The sequence below is a fragment of the Bidens hawaiensis genome, unplaced genomic scaffold (genome assembly GCF_021521415.1).
Source record: "Bidens hawaiensis isolate Kalapana, Puna unplaced genomic scaffold, B.hawaiensis_p1.1 tig00009985_1, whole genome shotgun sequence".
NCBI lineage: Eukaryota > Viridiplantae > Streptophyta > Magnoliopsida > Asterales > Asteraceae > Bidens > Bidens hawaiensis.
The window spans coordinates 265,933-283,314 of NW_027491758.1; the positions used below are offsets into that span (position 1 = coordinate 265,933).

General features: G+C 34.7%; 1 protein-coding gene across 1 annotated transcript; it reads right to left on the minus strand.

Moving 5' to 3' along the window:
- Window positions 1-6,205: 6,205 nt before the first annotated feature.
- On the minus strand, window positions 6,206-13,348 carry LOC143534026 (uncharacterized). Its single transcript, XM_077028631.1, has 4 exons — window positions 13,340-13,348; window positions 11,731-12,777; window positions 7,695-7,754; window positions 6,206-6,529 (listed from the first exon to the last, which is right to left on the minus strand). Exons 1-4 carry the CDS (start codon window positions 13,346-13,348, stop codon window positions 6,206-6,208), a joined length of 1,440 nt encoding a protein of 479 aa, XP_076884746.1.
- Between the last annotated feature and the right edge of the window lie 4,034 nt (window positions 13,349-17,382).

A 17,382-nucleotide genomic window follows, 5' to 3' on the forward strand; every position in this document is an offset into this window, starting at 1 on the left:
CTAAGCCCGGACACGAAAACCCAAAACACCAAAAACATAGATTTGAAAATTTTCGGGTATCTCTAGGATTTAAAGCACTCCAAATGTAGTCGGTAACACGAACAACAACCTCAAATCTACAAAAAACTAATATCAAAACCCGAAAAGTTTGATCCGAAAACCACAAAGTTGAGTTGAAAGCTCTGATACCACTTGTAGGTCCCAAAACGACCACTCAAACGGTTTTGCTCTTGATAAACGTGTCGAGACGGGTGCGGTAAATCAAACAACCCAACGTAAACAATATAAAGTGAAATAAAGGAATGATCTCGTTGTCGGTTAAAGATTGATAATATTGAGCAAGAACCGACCCCACCCAAGGTGAACTCCCCTTGGGTGGGTGATTTACACATTACAGCACACACATAAACAAACACATAAAGCCTCTATATATAGTAAAACATAACATATTCTAGAAGCCTTATCATGTTGAAGCTAAACGCGCGTCCAGAAGCTCTTGTTTCGTGTCCGATTTCCTCGTCGGCTTTAATTATTAACATGACCATATAATATATAACGGGTATCGTCATTTGATATCACAAGTCACAAATATTGGTCTTACGGTATTTGACTTTGTAACTTTTTCAGTGACATGGTAGTCCTTGTGAAGGAGCCTATACACAATTACCTTTATAGTTTGTTCCAGAGGCGGATCTAAGGCTTGAATACGGTGGACATCGGAGTGCCGTGTTTACATGTACGATTTAGTATATTTTGAGTCAATAATTAGTTTAGTGCCCACCGTCCAGATATTATTAGTAGATCCAAGAGAGCATGTTTGGCATGAAAAAGAAAGTGAAAGCCTGTTCAAGATTTCGATCATGGTGCCAGTAGTTGTATAAAGAAAGAAGATAAGTAGATGACCTATAAATAATCTTGTTTGATAAGTAAATATTATTAAATCTTGTTTGTGACTTGTGAGTAGGGCTGGTAATTGAGTACTGATTTAAAAGGTCCAACATCTCATAATTTAAAAGATGTTGGACCTTTTAAATTATAAGCCACACCCTATTATATTATAACAATTGTTTAACTATGTTAAAGTAATAAATGAGGTAGCCTACAAAACCACAAAGGCAAACTCACAAGTAGGCCCGGTAAGTTATGTCTTAACATGTTTAATAGGTTAGAAAAGAAGTGTATAACACAAGTATTAAACATAAATATGGCTCGTTTAACTACTTTATATGTCATGACTATACCAATTAGGGAACATGATGGGGTCTAGCATACTAATTTCAATTATTTAAGAAAATAAAAAAAAAATCATGTACTACTTAATAAGTCTTATCGTGTTTTAAATCAGTACTCAATTACCAGCCCTACTCACAAGTCACAAACAAGATTTAATAATATTTACTTATCAAACTTTTCAATGAAGTTTGCTTTTTCATTTTTGTTTTATTTTATGTTTTGCGTATTTGTTACAATGCTATTTATCAAATCCTCTAAATAGCGATTAAAGTATATTCAATAAAAAGTTAATAGTTTGTGTGTATGTGGTAGATCGACTGAAAAAAAAAGAAAGAAAAAAACAGTCGGCCTATGATTAGAAACATAAAACAAAGGGAAAATTCCCAAAATAGTCCTTTTTTAGAGAGATAAACTTAAAAATAGCCCTAAATTTCAACATATACAAAATAGCCCATTAAAGTTGGACTGAGGAGACGAGATCTGGAAAAATCTTTCGGCCAATAAAATTCTGACTGGTGTCAATATCGGACGGGTTTTTTAAAAATATTGGGGGACCAGTCCATATTTCATATTAAAAGTTCTTCTAATAAAACAGTCTTTTCTAGCGGTCTTTTAATGTTTACCTAACGGGTCCCCACAACTTCCAAAAACATGGGAAAATGTGCCTTCAAATTCAGTCTTTCAAGACGCATTTAGGGTGAATTTGTACCAAGAAGACCATAGATTTATAAATATTGAGGGACCCTTCCATATTTTTGAACTAAAATTTATTTTCCAAAGCTTGCTTGCCAAACGGATTATTTAAGTTTCTTATCTAACCCTGCAAATTTAAAGACATAGAAAAATTTGTCATTTCATTTTGTCTTTCAAGACACTTACCTAATAAATTTGAACTAAGGGGATCATATTTTTGAAAAGATTGAGGTACCTGTCTATATTCTTCACAAAATCTTAATATTAAAAAGTTGACTTGCCAGACGGGTTATTTAATTTTCTTATCTCGACCCTATATATTTTGAACTAATGGAAAAATGTGTCATTTCATTTTGTCTTTCAAGACACTTACCTGAAGAATTTGAACTAAGGGGATCATATTTTTGAAAATATGAGGTACCCGTCCATATTCTTCACAAAATCTTAATATTAAAAAGTTGTCTTGCCAGACGGGTTATGTAAATTTCTTATCTCGACCCTATATATTTTGAACTCATGGAAAAATGTGTCATTTCATTTTGTCTTTCAAGACACGAATCTTTAAAATTTGTACGAAGGAGACAAGTATGTAGTACATTCTTACTTGTCTGTCCATATTTACATTATATCTATCATCTTCATCAATCCTCAATAATTCGTCACATATTTTCATCACATTCTAACTCTTGAATCAAATCATGAAGTTTAAGAGGGGTGATCAAGTGGAGGTTATGGTTGATGTTTGAAGCAAGACTAACACCTCCCCGTTTACAGTTTATTGGAACATAATCAACAACATTATCAAACTCCATGGAAGATAAGGTTTAGAGTGGTATGAGAGGATGGTTTAAGGTGGTATGAAGTGGAAGATGATGAAGATAACTCATGTATATTCTTTAATTGATCATGTCGGAATAGACGGAATCTCATACTATATTGTCGGTATAGACGGAATATAAATAAATTTTGAAGGTCTAGACTAAATTAAACACATAAGAAATAAACTACAAACTCGTCTTCTTGGTACAAATTCACCCTAAATGTGTCTTGAAAGACTAAATTTGAAGGCACATTTTCCCATGCTTTTGGAAGTTGTGGGGACCCGTTAGGAACATTAAAAAACCGTCGGAAAAGACTGTTTTATTTCAAGAACTTTTAATAGGAAATATGACTAGTCCCCCAATATTTTTTAAAAAACCCGTCGGATTTTGACACTTGTCTGAATTTTATTGGCCGGAGGATTTTTCCAAATCTCGTCTCCCCAGTCCAAATTTGATGGGCTATTTTGGGAATATGCTGAAATTTTATTGGCCGGAGGACTTTCTCTCTCCTAAAGGGCTATTTTAGGAATTTTCCCTAAAAGAAAATTTAATTATGATCCTCTGGTGTGCCCTGAAATCAATCGTTTTGGGTCTCCAGAATAATTGGCCGACCCAGTTCTCTTTGTCATGACCCATTTTTTATCGGTCCATTTTGTGCCCCCCGTCACGGGCGAAGCTTCCTTAGGGCGGGGTCCCCCCCCCATGTTTTTTTGCGCGACAATGTAAATCGAGCCTTTTTTTCGTCCGGAATTTTGTATACGTAGTGTAAATTTACCCATTTTATACCGAAAATTTGAGGCCGGCCCCACCTAGTTTATGATTTTTATAATACATTTTGAGTCCAGCCCCACCGACGAACTCGCCCAAGCTTCGCCACTGCCCCGTAGAGAAAATTTCTGGATCCGCCACTGGTTTGTTCCACAAATCATGTTGTCAACCTGAGCCGGTATAATTTGGACTTTGAGTTCATACCATAGTACATTAGGTGGTCTCCTATATATATATATATATAACTATACTATTACGTTCTTTGTCATATGTGGATTGATACATACGTATACAAGTCAACTGCTTATTCTTGATTGTAGTTTATTGGTAGGGTTAAGACATGTCCATCGCCGACCATGTCGGATCGAGTTATTGCACGCACACACTAGACACCAGATTGTGATTAAATTCATCCTGAAATGTGATGATTTTACATGTCTTAGTGGAAGGAAATGCATGTCCGAGAACCGTGATTCTTAACACACTATTCTTCCTAAATGCGCTCAATGCTTCTATGGTTCGACTATTAATCACTGATGTCGTTTAATCATGTCTTTTTTTTAAATCAGAAGGGCCTGTTGTTATTTATAGAGTCCAGTTAGTTTCTTTTATATATATATGGCTCAACTTGATTTCATATTTCTCCATTGTGTCTCTTGTTATCTTGTAGGCACATATCTAAAGCTACGCGTAAGTTGTACGTATCACCGTAGAGCTTGAAGGCTGCTTTGACATCTGTAAGTCTGTTTTAAGATTTAACTTTCTCAACTCAGTTTTGATTTTATAAATTGATTTTTTTTTTTTTTTGTATTCAGATACAAGAAGGCAAGCTTCATACTCTTGATCAATGTCTAATTCTTGAATTGCAGGCAACCTTACTACGAATTAAGTCAAGTCCTTAACATCTTTACAAATTATTGACTTGGCACCGCAAGGCCCAAGGTAAACAAGATAAACGAACTGTTTTTCCATCTTTATGATTTATTTGTCTTAATATTGCATTGTCCTGCTGAGTTGATATACCTTTTCTATTCAATATTATTATATTATTATATGTTTAATAGGATTTGCATTTATGCTTACAAAAGCATAAGAACAACTCCATTTCCAAAGATCGCTGCAGTCCCATCAAAACACTCATAGCAAAGGAAGCCGTACGAAACGCCAGGTAAATACCTTTTTAATAAACCATTGAACAAAACTTTAAAAATAAGACGAGACTAGCCCACCAGCCTGTCAGTCTACTAGGGCTGGTCTCCAAGTTCGGGCATAAAGCTCAAGTTATTACTTGTATTAGCTGTGATTATGTGTTATTTGTGAAGATGCTATGGATTTCTTTTATACAAAATGTTGTTTGATTATGAATTTGTATTTACAGAAGGTGCTTTGGATTTCTTATAGAGAGTGCTTACATGATTATAGATTATTTAGATAAGCTGTTTTGAAATATGGATTTGTTTATTTTATATTGTGTATTCGTTAGGCCATATGTAATGGGGCGTGAATTTGGGCAATTTTGGGCGCAAAGGGGCGCGAACACCGCTTCCCTGGGGCGATTTTTGGGCGAAAAGGGGCAGGGGCAGGGTTCTTTTGTCGCCTGGGTGAAGAAAATAATAATATTATTATATTACATGTTGTGTGTGTGTAATATATATGTATATGTATATGTATATATGTTGTGTGTGTGTATATATGTATATGTATATATGTTGTGTGTGATATATATATATATGTATATATGTATATACATATGTTGTGTGTGTGTGTGTGTATATGTATATGCAAAATGAATCCTAGAAACAACCCGAACCACCCATTCTCTCCTTTCGGTCAACACCATGGTTCGCAAAACCAACCAAACGTGAGCTTACAATGGAACCCGATGAACCTAAACCAACCGAGCTATCCGTTTCAATATCCGGACCCGAACCTAAACATGTACGTCAACCAAGCTATATATTTTTTTATATTTTTAGTTATGTATTTTTTAGTTATGTATTTTTTTGTATTTCTTTTTAATTTTAATGCATTTTTATTTAATTATTTGAAGAAATTGGTTTTTATTTGATTAGTTTAATTATAAAAAGAAAATAATAAAAAAAAATACTGTGGGCCCAATTTGTAGCCCCTACACCATTACACCCCAAAAACAAATTCTCACTCCTTGTTGACTGGGCAACAGGTGTCACAATTCGCCCCCATTTGTAGCCCCTCCACTACACATAGTCTTAGATTTATAACATATAAACAAGATGTGTAAAAAAGATTCAGATTCTTATTCCACCAAGCAACTCAAAAGACGATTGATTGTTTATGGGTAGAATTAAAGAAAAAACTTAACTTATTTATTGTTCGAAAACAAGTTTGTGAATTTGTTTATTTCCTATTTTGCCTAGATGATTCAAGTGTTTTGGTAATTAAAACTTTGTGTTCAAGTAGCTTCTTTATTTATAACTTTGTCAATAGTAGATATATAATAATAATAATAATAATAACCCAGCAGCAGTCTTAAGATCCAAAATCAAAAACTGATTACATTAGCAAAAGTAAAGCCCAAAAACAACTAACCACCCACCCTAATAGATACCACTTCGTCATTCGTCACCCCTCTTCCCAAACTCGTCTTGCTGACAACGGATTTGAAGCCGGCATCATCTTCTTTTAACTCTTCACAACGATAATAATAAGTCTCATCCTCTGCCCTTCAAGATCTGATCGCTTGAATCAATGAAATCCGTAATGGCATCCAGGTAAGACAAACGAACGAAAGGATGCATATTGTGCTTCCATGCTGCCCAGTAGTGTTGGTGAGTCTTTGGCAGTCTGGGTATGTGATACAAGATCAAGCTAAAATCTTTGGGCAAATCTTGATTCTCTATGTGGTGAGAAAGCTTATACGGGTCAATTAAACCTTGGGTAATCGATCCAATTAACTCCTCATCCTCGTCTTCCTCCATTTCCATTTTCCATTGCTCTTTTCTTTCTTTCAAGTTCCTCAAGGTGTTTATGAGTTCCTGTTTAATGTAATAACATAAGATTAGAAGTTGCTAAAACAAATAAATAAATAAACAACAAAAATAGTTATCGATCGGATTCGGACGGGTTGCGATGACCCTGCTTGGGCCCATGACTTGGCCTAGCAGGCAGACTAGGTAGAAGTTGTGCTCGCTGCACGTCAACACCTTTTGCTTATAAAAACATGTCATTTTCTTGCATCTTGTAGAGTGATTCTACTCTTTGTGAACCATGTTTGTCTTCGACTGCAGAGGAGAATCTTCTGCACAACCTAACACACACACACAAAACACACATACACTTGGTTAGTTTGCAACACTTATATTTTAAAGCAATCTCTATACAAAACTCATTTTTAATGCAACTATGTCGTTTGCATGATGAAAAGTATGTAAATTATTAACTAATTAGTATGGACATATTCATTTGAAAACATATAACATGTTTACTTTATTTAATTTGTTTTTACCATTAATCAAAATATGTTTTTCTCATTAGGTCAAGTCATACACATCAGAGCTTTTGCTATGTGGTCACGGGCAACAAAGAAAGTCGAGTGTTAAAGTTGTATGTCTCAAAGAGACTTCAGATTCGGATATACTTCGTAACGAGTCTGATGTCACAAAGAACCGCCTGGAAGACTTTAGAGAGAAGTCAAACAAGTTGTTGAAATTTTTGTAACAAGCAATGTATCATTTAATCCTTAATTATGTTCATTCTAAGTTATAATACACGATTCATCTATTAACTTTACATTATGTTACACTATATATTCAGGCTAAATGCGTATGTGAAAACATCACTAATATAACACAGACATAGTATATCATTAGTAGTCTTTAAAATTCAAGTTCGATAATAAATCTGGAATTAATCAGGCTAAATTTCAATCTAAGTTATAAAATTTCAAAATCCTAAGTTGTTAGCCCAGGTAAAACAAAGTGGTCACATCACAGTTGTTAGCCCAGTTGGAATTTTCCAACCCGGCCCGTTTTACCCAAAACCCGAGAATCGAAATTTTAAAGTGGATTGAAGATAACAATTAACAAAACACTAACAATAACAGTAGACAAACAATTTGCGGTTAATCACGGTATCATAATAATGTTATACGACTCCGCTGAAGTTAACACTAGCTAACAGTAGACAAACCATGGAAAATACCTTGAAGCAGCTGACAGCATTTTCAAAGCGGCGAGCAACATTTTCGAAAATCTTTTTTACCTATAAATAAATTAGAAGAAGAATCAAAAACCAAACTAGAAATTCAAGTCCATTAACAATCAAAAACCCACTAAATTATGTTTTTCAAATCTCCCCACATTTTCATAACCAAATGAAAACGAGTTTTCGTTTTCGTTTCCATTTCGTTGATGAAATTTTGAGAGTGGTTTTAGAGAGATAAAAATCAAAAACCCACATGAAATTAAAAGAAAAATCAACACCCAAGTAAAGTAAAATTACATTAACTTAATTCAAAGAAAAATAAAAAACACCATGAAAGAAACAAAACTTCATTGTTCTAATGATTTTTAGAAGATGAGCTGAAAAAATAAAAAACCCAAGTTACTGGTTTACTTCCAAACACACCTACTAATTCCTTCTATCATCATTTTTACCAATGTGTTTTAGAGGGAGAGATTCTAGATCTAGAGAGAGAAACCCATACTAACACTCATTCATTTCACATTTATCATCAAGTCAAGATTCAAACTCCATTCATGATCAAGATAACTAAATTTAAGAAAGCCCACATTTTCATTTGATGATGAGAGTAAGAGATGACTTTTAAATAACAACATAGTAACCAAGTCCATATATAATGCAACCAAAATTGCATAAATCAAAGAAACATCGAAAAAAACAAAGTAAAAAAATGGAATAAAATTCAAAGTAAAATAAAATAAACAAAAACTTAAATTAAAATCACGAAAACAAACTGAGATGAAACATGTGGTTTTATTATTCCTTCATCATCTTCATCAATGTGTTTTTGAGAGAGTTTAGATTTAGAGAGAGAAAGCCCTCAAACTCCATTAATAACAACAAAACTTAAATCAATTCTTTCATAAACCTTAACATGAAATTTTGAAGGAAAAAATCCTACAAGCTTATAAACTTCAACTTTTACAAACTTAAACCATAAATAAAATTCAGCTCATAAACCATAAAACAAGCTAGGATATGAAAGAATAGTAAAGATACATATGAAATTTTGAAAACATGATCTTGTTCAAAAACACATGAAGGAATAATCAATAAGAAGAAATATTAACTTGAAATTTTGAAACAATATGATATCTTTTGAATCATAAATAATATTGCTGAAAAAAATAAAGAAATAAAGAAAGAAATAAAGAAAGAAAGAAAGAAAATGGTGGTTTCTCATGGCCGGTACTACCTTGATTTTGTTAATGGTATGAAAGTTGTAAGAAAAAAGAAGAAGAATATGAAATGTATATATAGAGATTGTGTTCGGCTGACGAGGATACTTACATAGGGCAGGTGGCGTTGTATTATTGGTTGTGGATGGCATGGCAATTGAGTGACATAAAATGGGATGGTTTTATTATTAAATTTGTGTAGCCTTGTAGTAAACAAATCGAACCGGACAACATCGCTTTTATTACTTGTTCGTTAAGTTTATATTAGTTAAACCAACGGTTCATCGAAACGACACTTCTTGTTCGTGTTCGTTCATTAACGAAACAAACTTGTCCGTGAACGTTTCACGAACACGATTTGATTTCACTAACCGTTACCAAGTTTGTGTTGATGTTATTTTTTTTTTAGCATAAGTCATGTTCATACATTTATTTGCATATAAGTTAGTAATCACATAACAATCATATATATATTTTTGTTTACAAGTAATAGCTTTGCTTAAATCTATTCACAAACAAGTTCATTTTCTTAATAAACTAACACGAACACGGACAAAAAAAAATTCGGTCAGTTGTTCTTGAATTGTTCGCTTTGTCGGATTTAAGCTTAATGGGCGAAATTGAACACCAATATTCTTCATGTTTTAATATTCATGGTTAGCAAAATGTGATATTTTCTATTTTGTGAAATATATATAGTCATTGATATATATAGTCATTGAGATTGCGCTTTTATGTAAAATTATGGGATGATAAAGGATATGATATTTGTTAATTACTCAAGTCAATACTTGAATCCATTATGACACATTACTCGACCTGACACATTTGTTTTGCCAGGCCTATTTGGGTAGGTTCGTTATGTCACCAACATTAAATCAATGTTAGGTTCGTTAGGGTCACAAAGCTAAGCCCAAAAACTTAGTAAACGCGAAAATAGTATCGATGCACGTATAAACTATAGGTTCATTGTTGTACCGGCACTAAATCAAAAATAATAATTTCATAAAGAGGATTCAATCTTATTGGTCCTATGTCACATATATTTTTTTTCTCCTAGTTTTTGTTGACTACACTCCGGCATTCGTATAACTTATATTGCATAAATATAATAACAATTGAAAACACGTTTATTTGGTCGGTAAAATGTGGGCGTTGTGGCGGCAAGTCGACACTTTCATCGGTAGCGTTTAGGTTCGTTGCGTTTATAAACTAAACCCAAAAGATAATTTCGTTAAATTAATATATCTAATAGAAACCTATTTAAACTGATCAGCGGGCAATGCCTTTGTTCCTATTCGTTCATTTAGCTAATCGAACAAAAATTATTGTTCATGTACATTCACTTATTAAACAAACGAACATCCCGCCGATGAGTTTGGAAAAAGTTCGGTCCGCTTACAAACCTAAATGTTTGTAATATAAATCCTATCAAAACTAATGGCAACCCTAAGGTAAAACCCTTAGAAAATCTTGGTGAGTCTAAGAACCTAAAGAATATACATTCTAGGAGAATTTGATGTCGTAAGTTCTAATCCATCTAGTGGTATTTCATCGAGGCTTAAACCAAATAATATAACACATGAGTGATGAGATTCAAATCATAACATAAAAAAACAAAAAAACAAACAAAAACAAAAAACCTTTAGGAGACCTAAATCCCTCACTAAGGTAAAACCCTTAGAAAATATGTTTTGTGACAATACCAACAATAAGTATTATATGTTGTAAAAATATAAAGAAAAAAACATATAATTGTTTGCGTTAAAAATATTAATATGTGGACAAAAGGAAATTAACTAAACCCAAATCACAAAAAACATATAATTGTGTGCAGAATTAATACACATGAGCACAATTTTTGTGTGTGTGTTGTAGACATGTGAGCCCACTGAGAGAATTCCTTTCCAAAACCTTATTTGCGGGGACCACCGACTATTTGTTCTTCTCTCCAAAACCCATTTGTTCCTCTACATAACTTTTTTTTTAAAAAGGCAAACAAATATAATTAATATTAAAGCAAATGTCTAGTAAGAGACTAGACTAAGAAATAAAACATGACCAACCAAACAAAAACAACCATCCAAATAGGGGTGTTTAAGAAATCCGAAATCCGAAAAAAACCGAAATCGAAACCCAAATAAACCGATCCGAATTCTTATTCGGATCAGATCAATCCGAATATCCGAATAACTAATTCGGATTCGGATCGGATTCGGATATGGAAATTTAAAAAATTCGGATTTGGAAATTTAAAAAATTCGGATTGTTCAGATTATTCGGATATCCGTTTAATCCGAATAAAAATCATGTTTTTAGTGTTATTTTCCGGTTTAATATATTTATTAGAATATTATTTGAAGTTTAAACTTAAAATTTGTGTCAAGAGCAATTCGTATTTTTCGGTTTATATGTTTATTGTAATTTCAAACTAGTAAATGTTAGGAACAAAAAAATAGGAAAATTTTTTAGGTTTATTTCGGATTATTCGGATAATTCGGATTATTCGGATATATCCGAATCCGATCCGAATTGAATTCGGATAGATTCGGATCGGACAGGAATATTCCTAATTCGGATCGGATCGGATTTCAGATAGGGTCCAAAAATTTTTAAATCCGAATAACCCGAATAATCCGTTATCCGATCCGATGAACACCCCTACATCCAAACCCAAGTGCAGATCAAAAACTAAAATTCTTCCAATTCTCCCAACCCAAATGAGTCAATCTAGCTCTATTCTTCACCCAAAGATAACCCAAAACTTGTATGTCCTCTACCAATCTATCTAACCGAACTTGACTCCCTTCATGCACCCGCGCGTTACGGGCCTTCCACAACCTCCGAACCGTAACCAATACAACAGCATGAAGAGCTTTCGCCTCCTTCTTTGGAAATATAGAGAATTTATGCATCTCAACTATATCCCGGAACCCGAACGCAAAGAACACCGGAAGCTTGCACCATTGAGTGATGACTTGCCAAAGCTCTTGCGCAAGTCTACAGGAGACAAAAAGATGTTCAGCGGTTTCCTCGACTTCACCGCAGAAAGGGCAAAAGTTAGATGTAACTGCCAAATTTCTGGCCGCTAAAGATACAAAAGTTGGCAGCCTCTCCAACTCTGCACGCCACGCTACTACATTAACCTTTTTTGGCACCCAATTGTTCCACGCGAACGAGTAGTCGGGGGCCGAACCACCAGCCTCCGCCAAGCTATTCTTTAAACTTTTAACAGAAAACGCCTCATCTTCATCAACAGACCATGTCAATATATCTTCTCCCGGATTCAAGACAACTGAATGGCAAAGAACTAACAACTGTCTGAGTTCCTCCACTTCTGCAATTGACCCCGGCGCTCTCGACCATCCCCAAGTACTGCATATCACCCCATATACCATCACCAAGCGATCCGCCACCGAGCACAACTTCAATCCCTCGATAGAAAAAAGGAGTGAAAAACGAATAAACAAAGGTTCTCCACCAATCCAATAATCTAACCAAAACAAAGTATCAACCCCGCTCCTAACATTATGTTTTATCGCCCGCCATAAATCCACACCTGATTCTATTAATTTTTGTGTATGTTTCCATGGACCCGTAAACGAGACTGTATTCGGGATAGATTGCCATGACCTGGAAGAATGGTGAAGAGACCAAATAACCTTCCGCCATAACCCGTCCTTCTCATCTTTAAACCGCCACCACCACTTAGCTAATAATGCTAAGTTTGTATCACGTAGAGACCCAAACCCGAGCCCGCCATATTTGTGTGGGGCAACTAACTTCTGCCACGCCACCCAATTTACTTTAGCTTTTTCTTCCGATCCACCCAAAAAAACACTCTCCTCAAACGCTCTACATAACTAACTCCAAATTATAATTAAACATAACATAATAATAAAGAGAAACATATCTTTCCTTCACTCACGTATGGTGACGGAGCTAGAAATTTCTTCATATATCTTCGAGATTTTTCAACGCTTAAATTGTTTCTGACGTCAAAATTTTCTGGCCGGGTCATATATATAAAATGCAATGCTTGATAGTCCGATTAACATAAATATAATTCTAATGCTAAATTCAAACATAAACTAACTTTGATTTTAAATTTTTAATATTCATATTGGATTTGATTGTTTGAAAACCAAAATCAAAGAAAGATGGATGGATGACTTGAGTGGGGACTGTTAACGAGTAAAATCAAGAGTAGACCACCCCGGACTCGCTGTGTGTTGTATTTGATCGAAAATGGTGTTGTGGGCTATGAGCACACGCTAGAATTCTTTTTATAAGCGGTACTTTTTTTGGTTTGATGAATTTTGGCCGGTAATATTAGTTGTGTATTTGCTTTGTTAGTGGACCCATTATTATTGATATGTTTCATGTCTATGGCACATGTGTAGGATAGCAAGCTTTTCCACTAACCTTTTCCATTTCCATCATACATAATATTCCTTTTGTGTTTATTTTTAAAGAAGGTATCAAGCCTATATGTATGAATATTTTATTTATTATTGTTATTGCCATGATAGAATGACTTTAATATATTATAAAAAGAAGTTATTTATGTGAAAGTTATTTTGTCAAGATGAAACATAATTATATCAAACCGTGAATTGTTGGTACACTTTTAAATATATGCTAGTAAGATAATCCGTTTAAATGGATTTGAACATTTTTCACTTAATTGAAATTGGCATCAAATTTTTAAAATCTTATAAACCCAATTTAAAACCTATTTTTTTAGATCCTGTCATCATTTTTGTTGGATATCCATGGATTAGAATAGAAAGATTGTAAATATATATTACGGAGTACTACGATATGCATTTAATTTGATGTTACACATATTACCTGAATTATATAATTAACAATATACATGTCATGCATGTTTTAGGCTTTTAGCCACTGAATTCATCGGAACATTAAATCTTGCAAAATTGATTATTTTTATTATTTCTTCAAAGTTTTATTGTATGATAGATGATATTGGATTTGCTACATCTCAAACTTAGTTGAAATTGGTATCGAAATATATCTAGCTAATTAAAATTTATAAACCCTGCCAAACCAACTTTTGTGTTATTAGACCTTGATCGTTCATGATGGGTACGTTATATTGAATTGTGTATAAAACATGTATATCAAAAAATAAACAATATAATAATAAAAAAAAGTGTCGATACGAGAATAGGGATATGGACAAATCACATGGGAAATCAATTAAACACACACAATAAATGAAAATAAGTATATGGAAAAAACTTGGTATCCTACTTACACACATGCCATAATATAAAGGGAAAATTCTCCACATAGTCCATTTTAAAAGAGATGACTTGAAAATAGCCTAAAAAGTGTTTGGTTCTCAAAATAGCCCTTCGAAATCTATCTTCTACGTGAGATTGGGATTCGTGACGTGAATTTTGGTTGTCCTATCACAAACTGACACGTGTCACTTTAAAGATAAAGTTTCATAGAAATTTGACTTGATCGATAGTTTTCAAGTCAAAATAGTTTTCTGAAAAACCATAGGTTTGGGATGAAAGTTGTTCGTCACGTGAGGTTTCGAAAAAGATGATTTTCGCGTTTTTTTGAAATGCATCTCCTCGGACGCATTTCAAATGAATTTCATCTATTTTTGCATAAAAAGACGTGTTGTCAAAAAAGATAGATTTTGTTACAAAGTATTTTAATTCGATGGTTTTTTAATGAAACTTATCTGTTTTTACATAAAAAGAATATATATTAGAAAAAGTAAATTTATCCACCCACCGCCATCATTCACCACCCATCGCCATCATAACCACCACCACCCACCGTCATCATAACCACCACACCCACCGCCCACCGCCATCACCACCACCCACCGCCATCATCAACCACCACTGCCCACCGCCATCATCAACCACCATCACCACCACCGCCCACCGCCATCATCCACCACCGCCCACCACCACAACTGCCCACCGCCATCATCCACCACCACGCACCGCCATCATCCACCACCACCCACCACATTCTTAACACTTGCCATATTTTTAGAATTTTTATAAAAATCATCTAAAGAGATTAAATTCGTTGGGAAATTATCGTTTTTTTAAATTTTTTTGAAAATTATCTAACAAAACTAAGTTCACTGAAAAAGTATCGTTTTTTTCCATCTTTTTTGAAATTTCACGTAGTAGAAGAAATTCATTTGGAATGCGTCCGAAGAGATGATTTTCAAAAAAACGTGGATAACGATGATAACGATGACTTTGAAACCTCACGTGACGGATAAATTTCATTCCAAAACAATGGTTTTTCAGAAAACTATTTTGACTTGAAAACTATCGGCCGAGACAAACTTTTCTGAAACCTTATCTTTAAAGTGACACATGTCAGTTTGTGATAGGACAACCAAAACTCACGTCACGAATCCCAATCTCACGTAGGAGATAGATTTCGAATGACTATTTTGGGAACCAAACACTTTTTGGACTATTTTCAAGTTCTCTCTCTTAAAATGGACTATGTAGAGAACTTTCCCTAATATAAGCATATCAACAAAAGATGGGGTCCACCTACAAAGCAAATAAACCAACATTTATCAAATACAACACCTAGGGTAAGGATAGTGGGGCTTGGTTGAGTCTCAAGTGATCCAATGTATTTGCGCCACGTAGGCGATGACATGACCATGGATCAAACCCCTCAACCAAGTCCCAGAGGGAGTAGTGGTCCAGGTGATCAGGGGTTTGATCCAGTTTTTTATTTATTTAATTATTTTAAATAATACATTAAATAATAATACAAAACATTACATTAATAATAATAACATTACATTGATACTAGTCTAATACAAGATTATCGGGTCTTCTATCCCACAAATGCTCGACCAACTCATGCCGAACGTTGTCATGTAACTCACGGCTCTTGATGATATTTATGTTGTCGAGTCGTTGTTCATTGGTGATCGTCGATTCTTGTCTTAGAATATCACCTTGGTAGTTTTAACAAATAGCTTGACCATCGTCTTCTAGTATCATGTTATGTAGGATTATACACGTGATGACGACTTCCGTTATCTTCTCCCTTGTCCAAAATCTTATTGGATTCGCTAACATTGCCCATATTTTCTTTAGGACTCCAAACGCCCTTTCAATATCTTTCCTTGCCGATTCTTCTTTCTTCGTGAAGTACTTTCGTTTGTCATAAATTGGAGACGCGTAAGCTTGAACAAGTATCCCCCATTCGTTTTAAATACCATCAACGAGGTAGTACCCGTACTTGAAATGTTCTCCATTTGCAAAAAAAGCTTGAGGGCATTCAACCCCGTCGATAAGGTCATCGATTATCGGTGACTGATCGATAACATTGAGGTCATTATTAGACTCGGCAACCCCAAATAACGCATGCCAAAACCAAAGATCCTGTGACGTCACCGCCTCAAGTACAATAGTAGGGCCGGGGTGATCACCTCGATGGAATTGAACTCGCTAAGCAGTAGGACACATAGCCCACTCAACATGCATACAATCAAGGCTACCGAGCATCCCGGGGAAACCATGCTTTTCACCGTGCACCTTGTATATGCGTTGGATATCATACATTGTTGGTCTATGTAAGTATCTCCGCTTGTATAGCGATATGACCCCTAAATATAATTATTAAAATTATATAAGTTATGTAAATATTTAAAAAATATATAAACAAACGTAAAAAATATATCTCCGCTTGTATAGCAATATAAGTTATGTAAAAAATATATACCTCTACAAAAGTGGTTAAGCGCATCGCGTCTGGTATTTTTAGCAATTTATAGATACTCGTCCAACATGCTCGATCCAACACCATATGCTAGTTGCCGAAGAGCGTCGGTAATTTTTTAAGTAGCTGTGAACCCGGGTTTACCTCTAGCGTCATCCCTTTGTTTAAAATACTCAAAGTGCTCCGGCAAGTCATTTGCTAGACGTATGAATAATCGTCTAATCATTCGAAAACGGGTTCTAAAACTATCCTCACCATATGTGGGATTGGGACTAAAATAGTGACGTATCAAAGTTTCGTTAGCGGTCTTTCGATCACGAATACGTGGTTGCCGGAACAATGGGGCTCAGGGGCGATTTTGATCTCTCAAAAAGCTTACCGTCGTTTGAATCGCTTGACAAATGAGTTCGTCTTCTTCGGTAGAATAGGAAGACGAAGATGATGACAACGATGTCATTTATAAATATGGAGATAAAGAGAAGTTTTGGTAGAGAGAATGTGTGGTTTGAGTTTTTATAGAAAGTGTGGATTTATATTTATAGGTAAATATATATATATATATATATATATATATATATATATATATTTGACTGGCCAACGGATAGGTTGACCAGTCAACCAAGTCTCCAACGGCTAGTTAGCCTCGCGGTCCCAGTCACGGCGGCCAACCGCGCCCCCGATCACCTGAGGGGTGTAGCGGTATTCGTGAGCCAAGT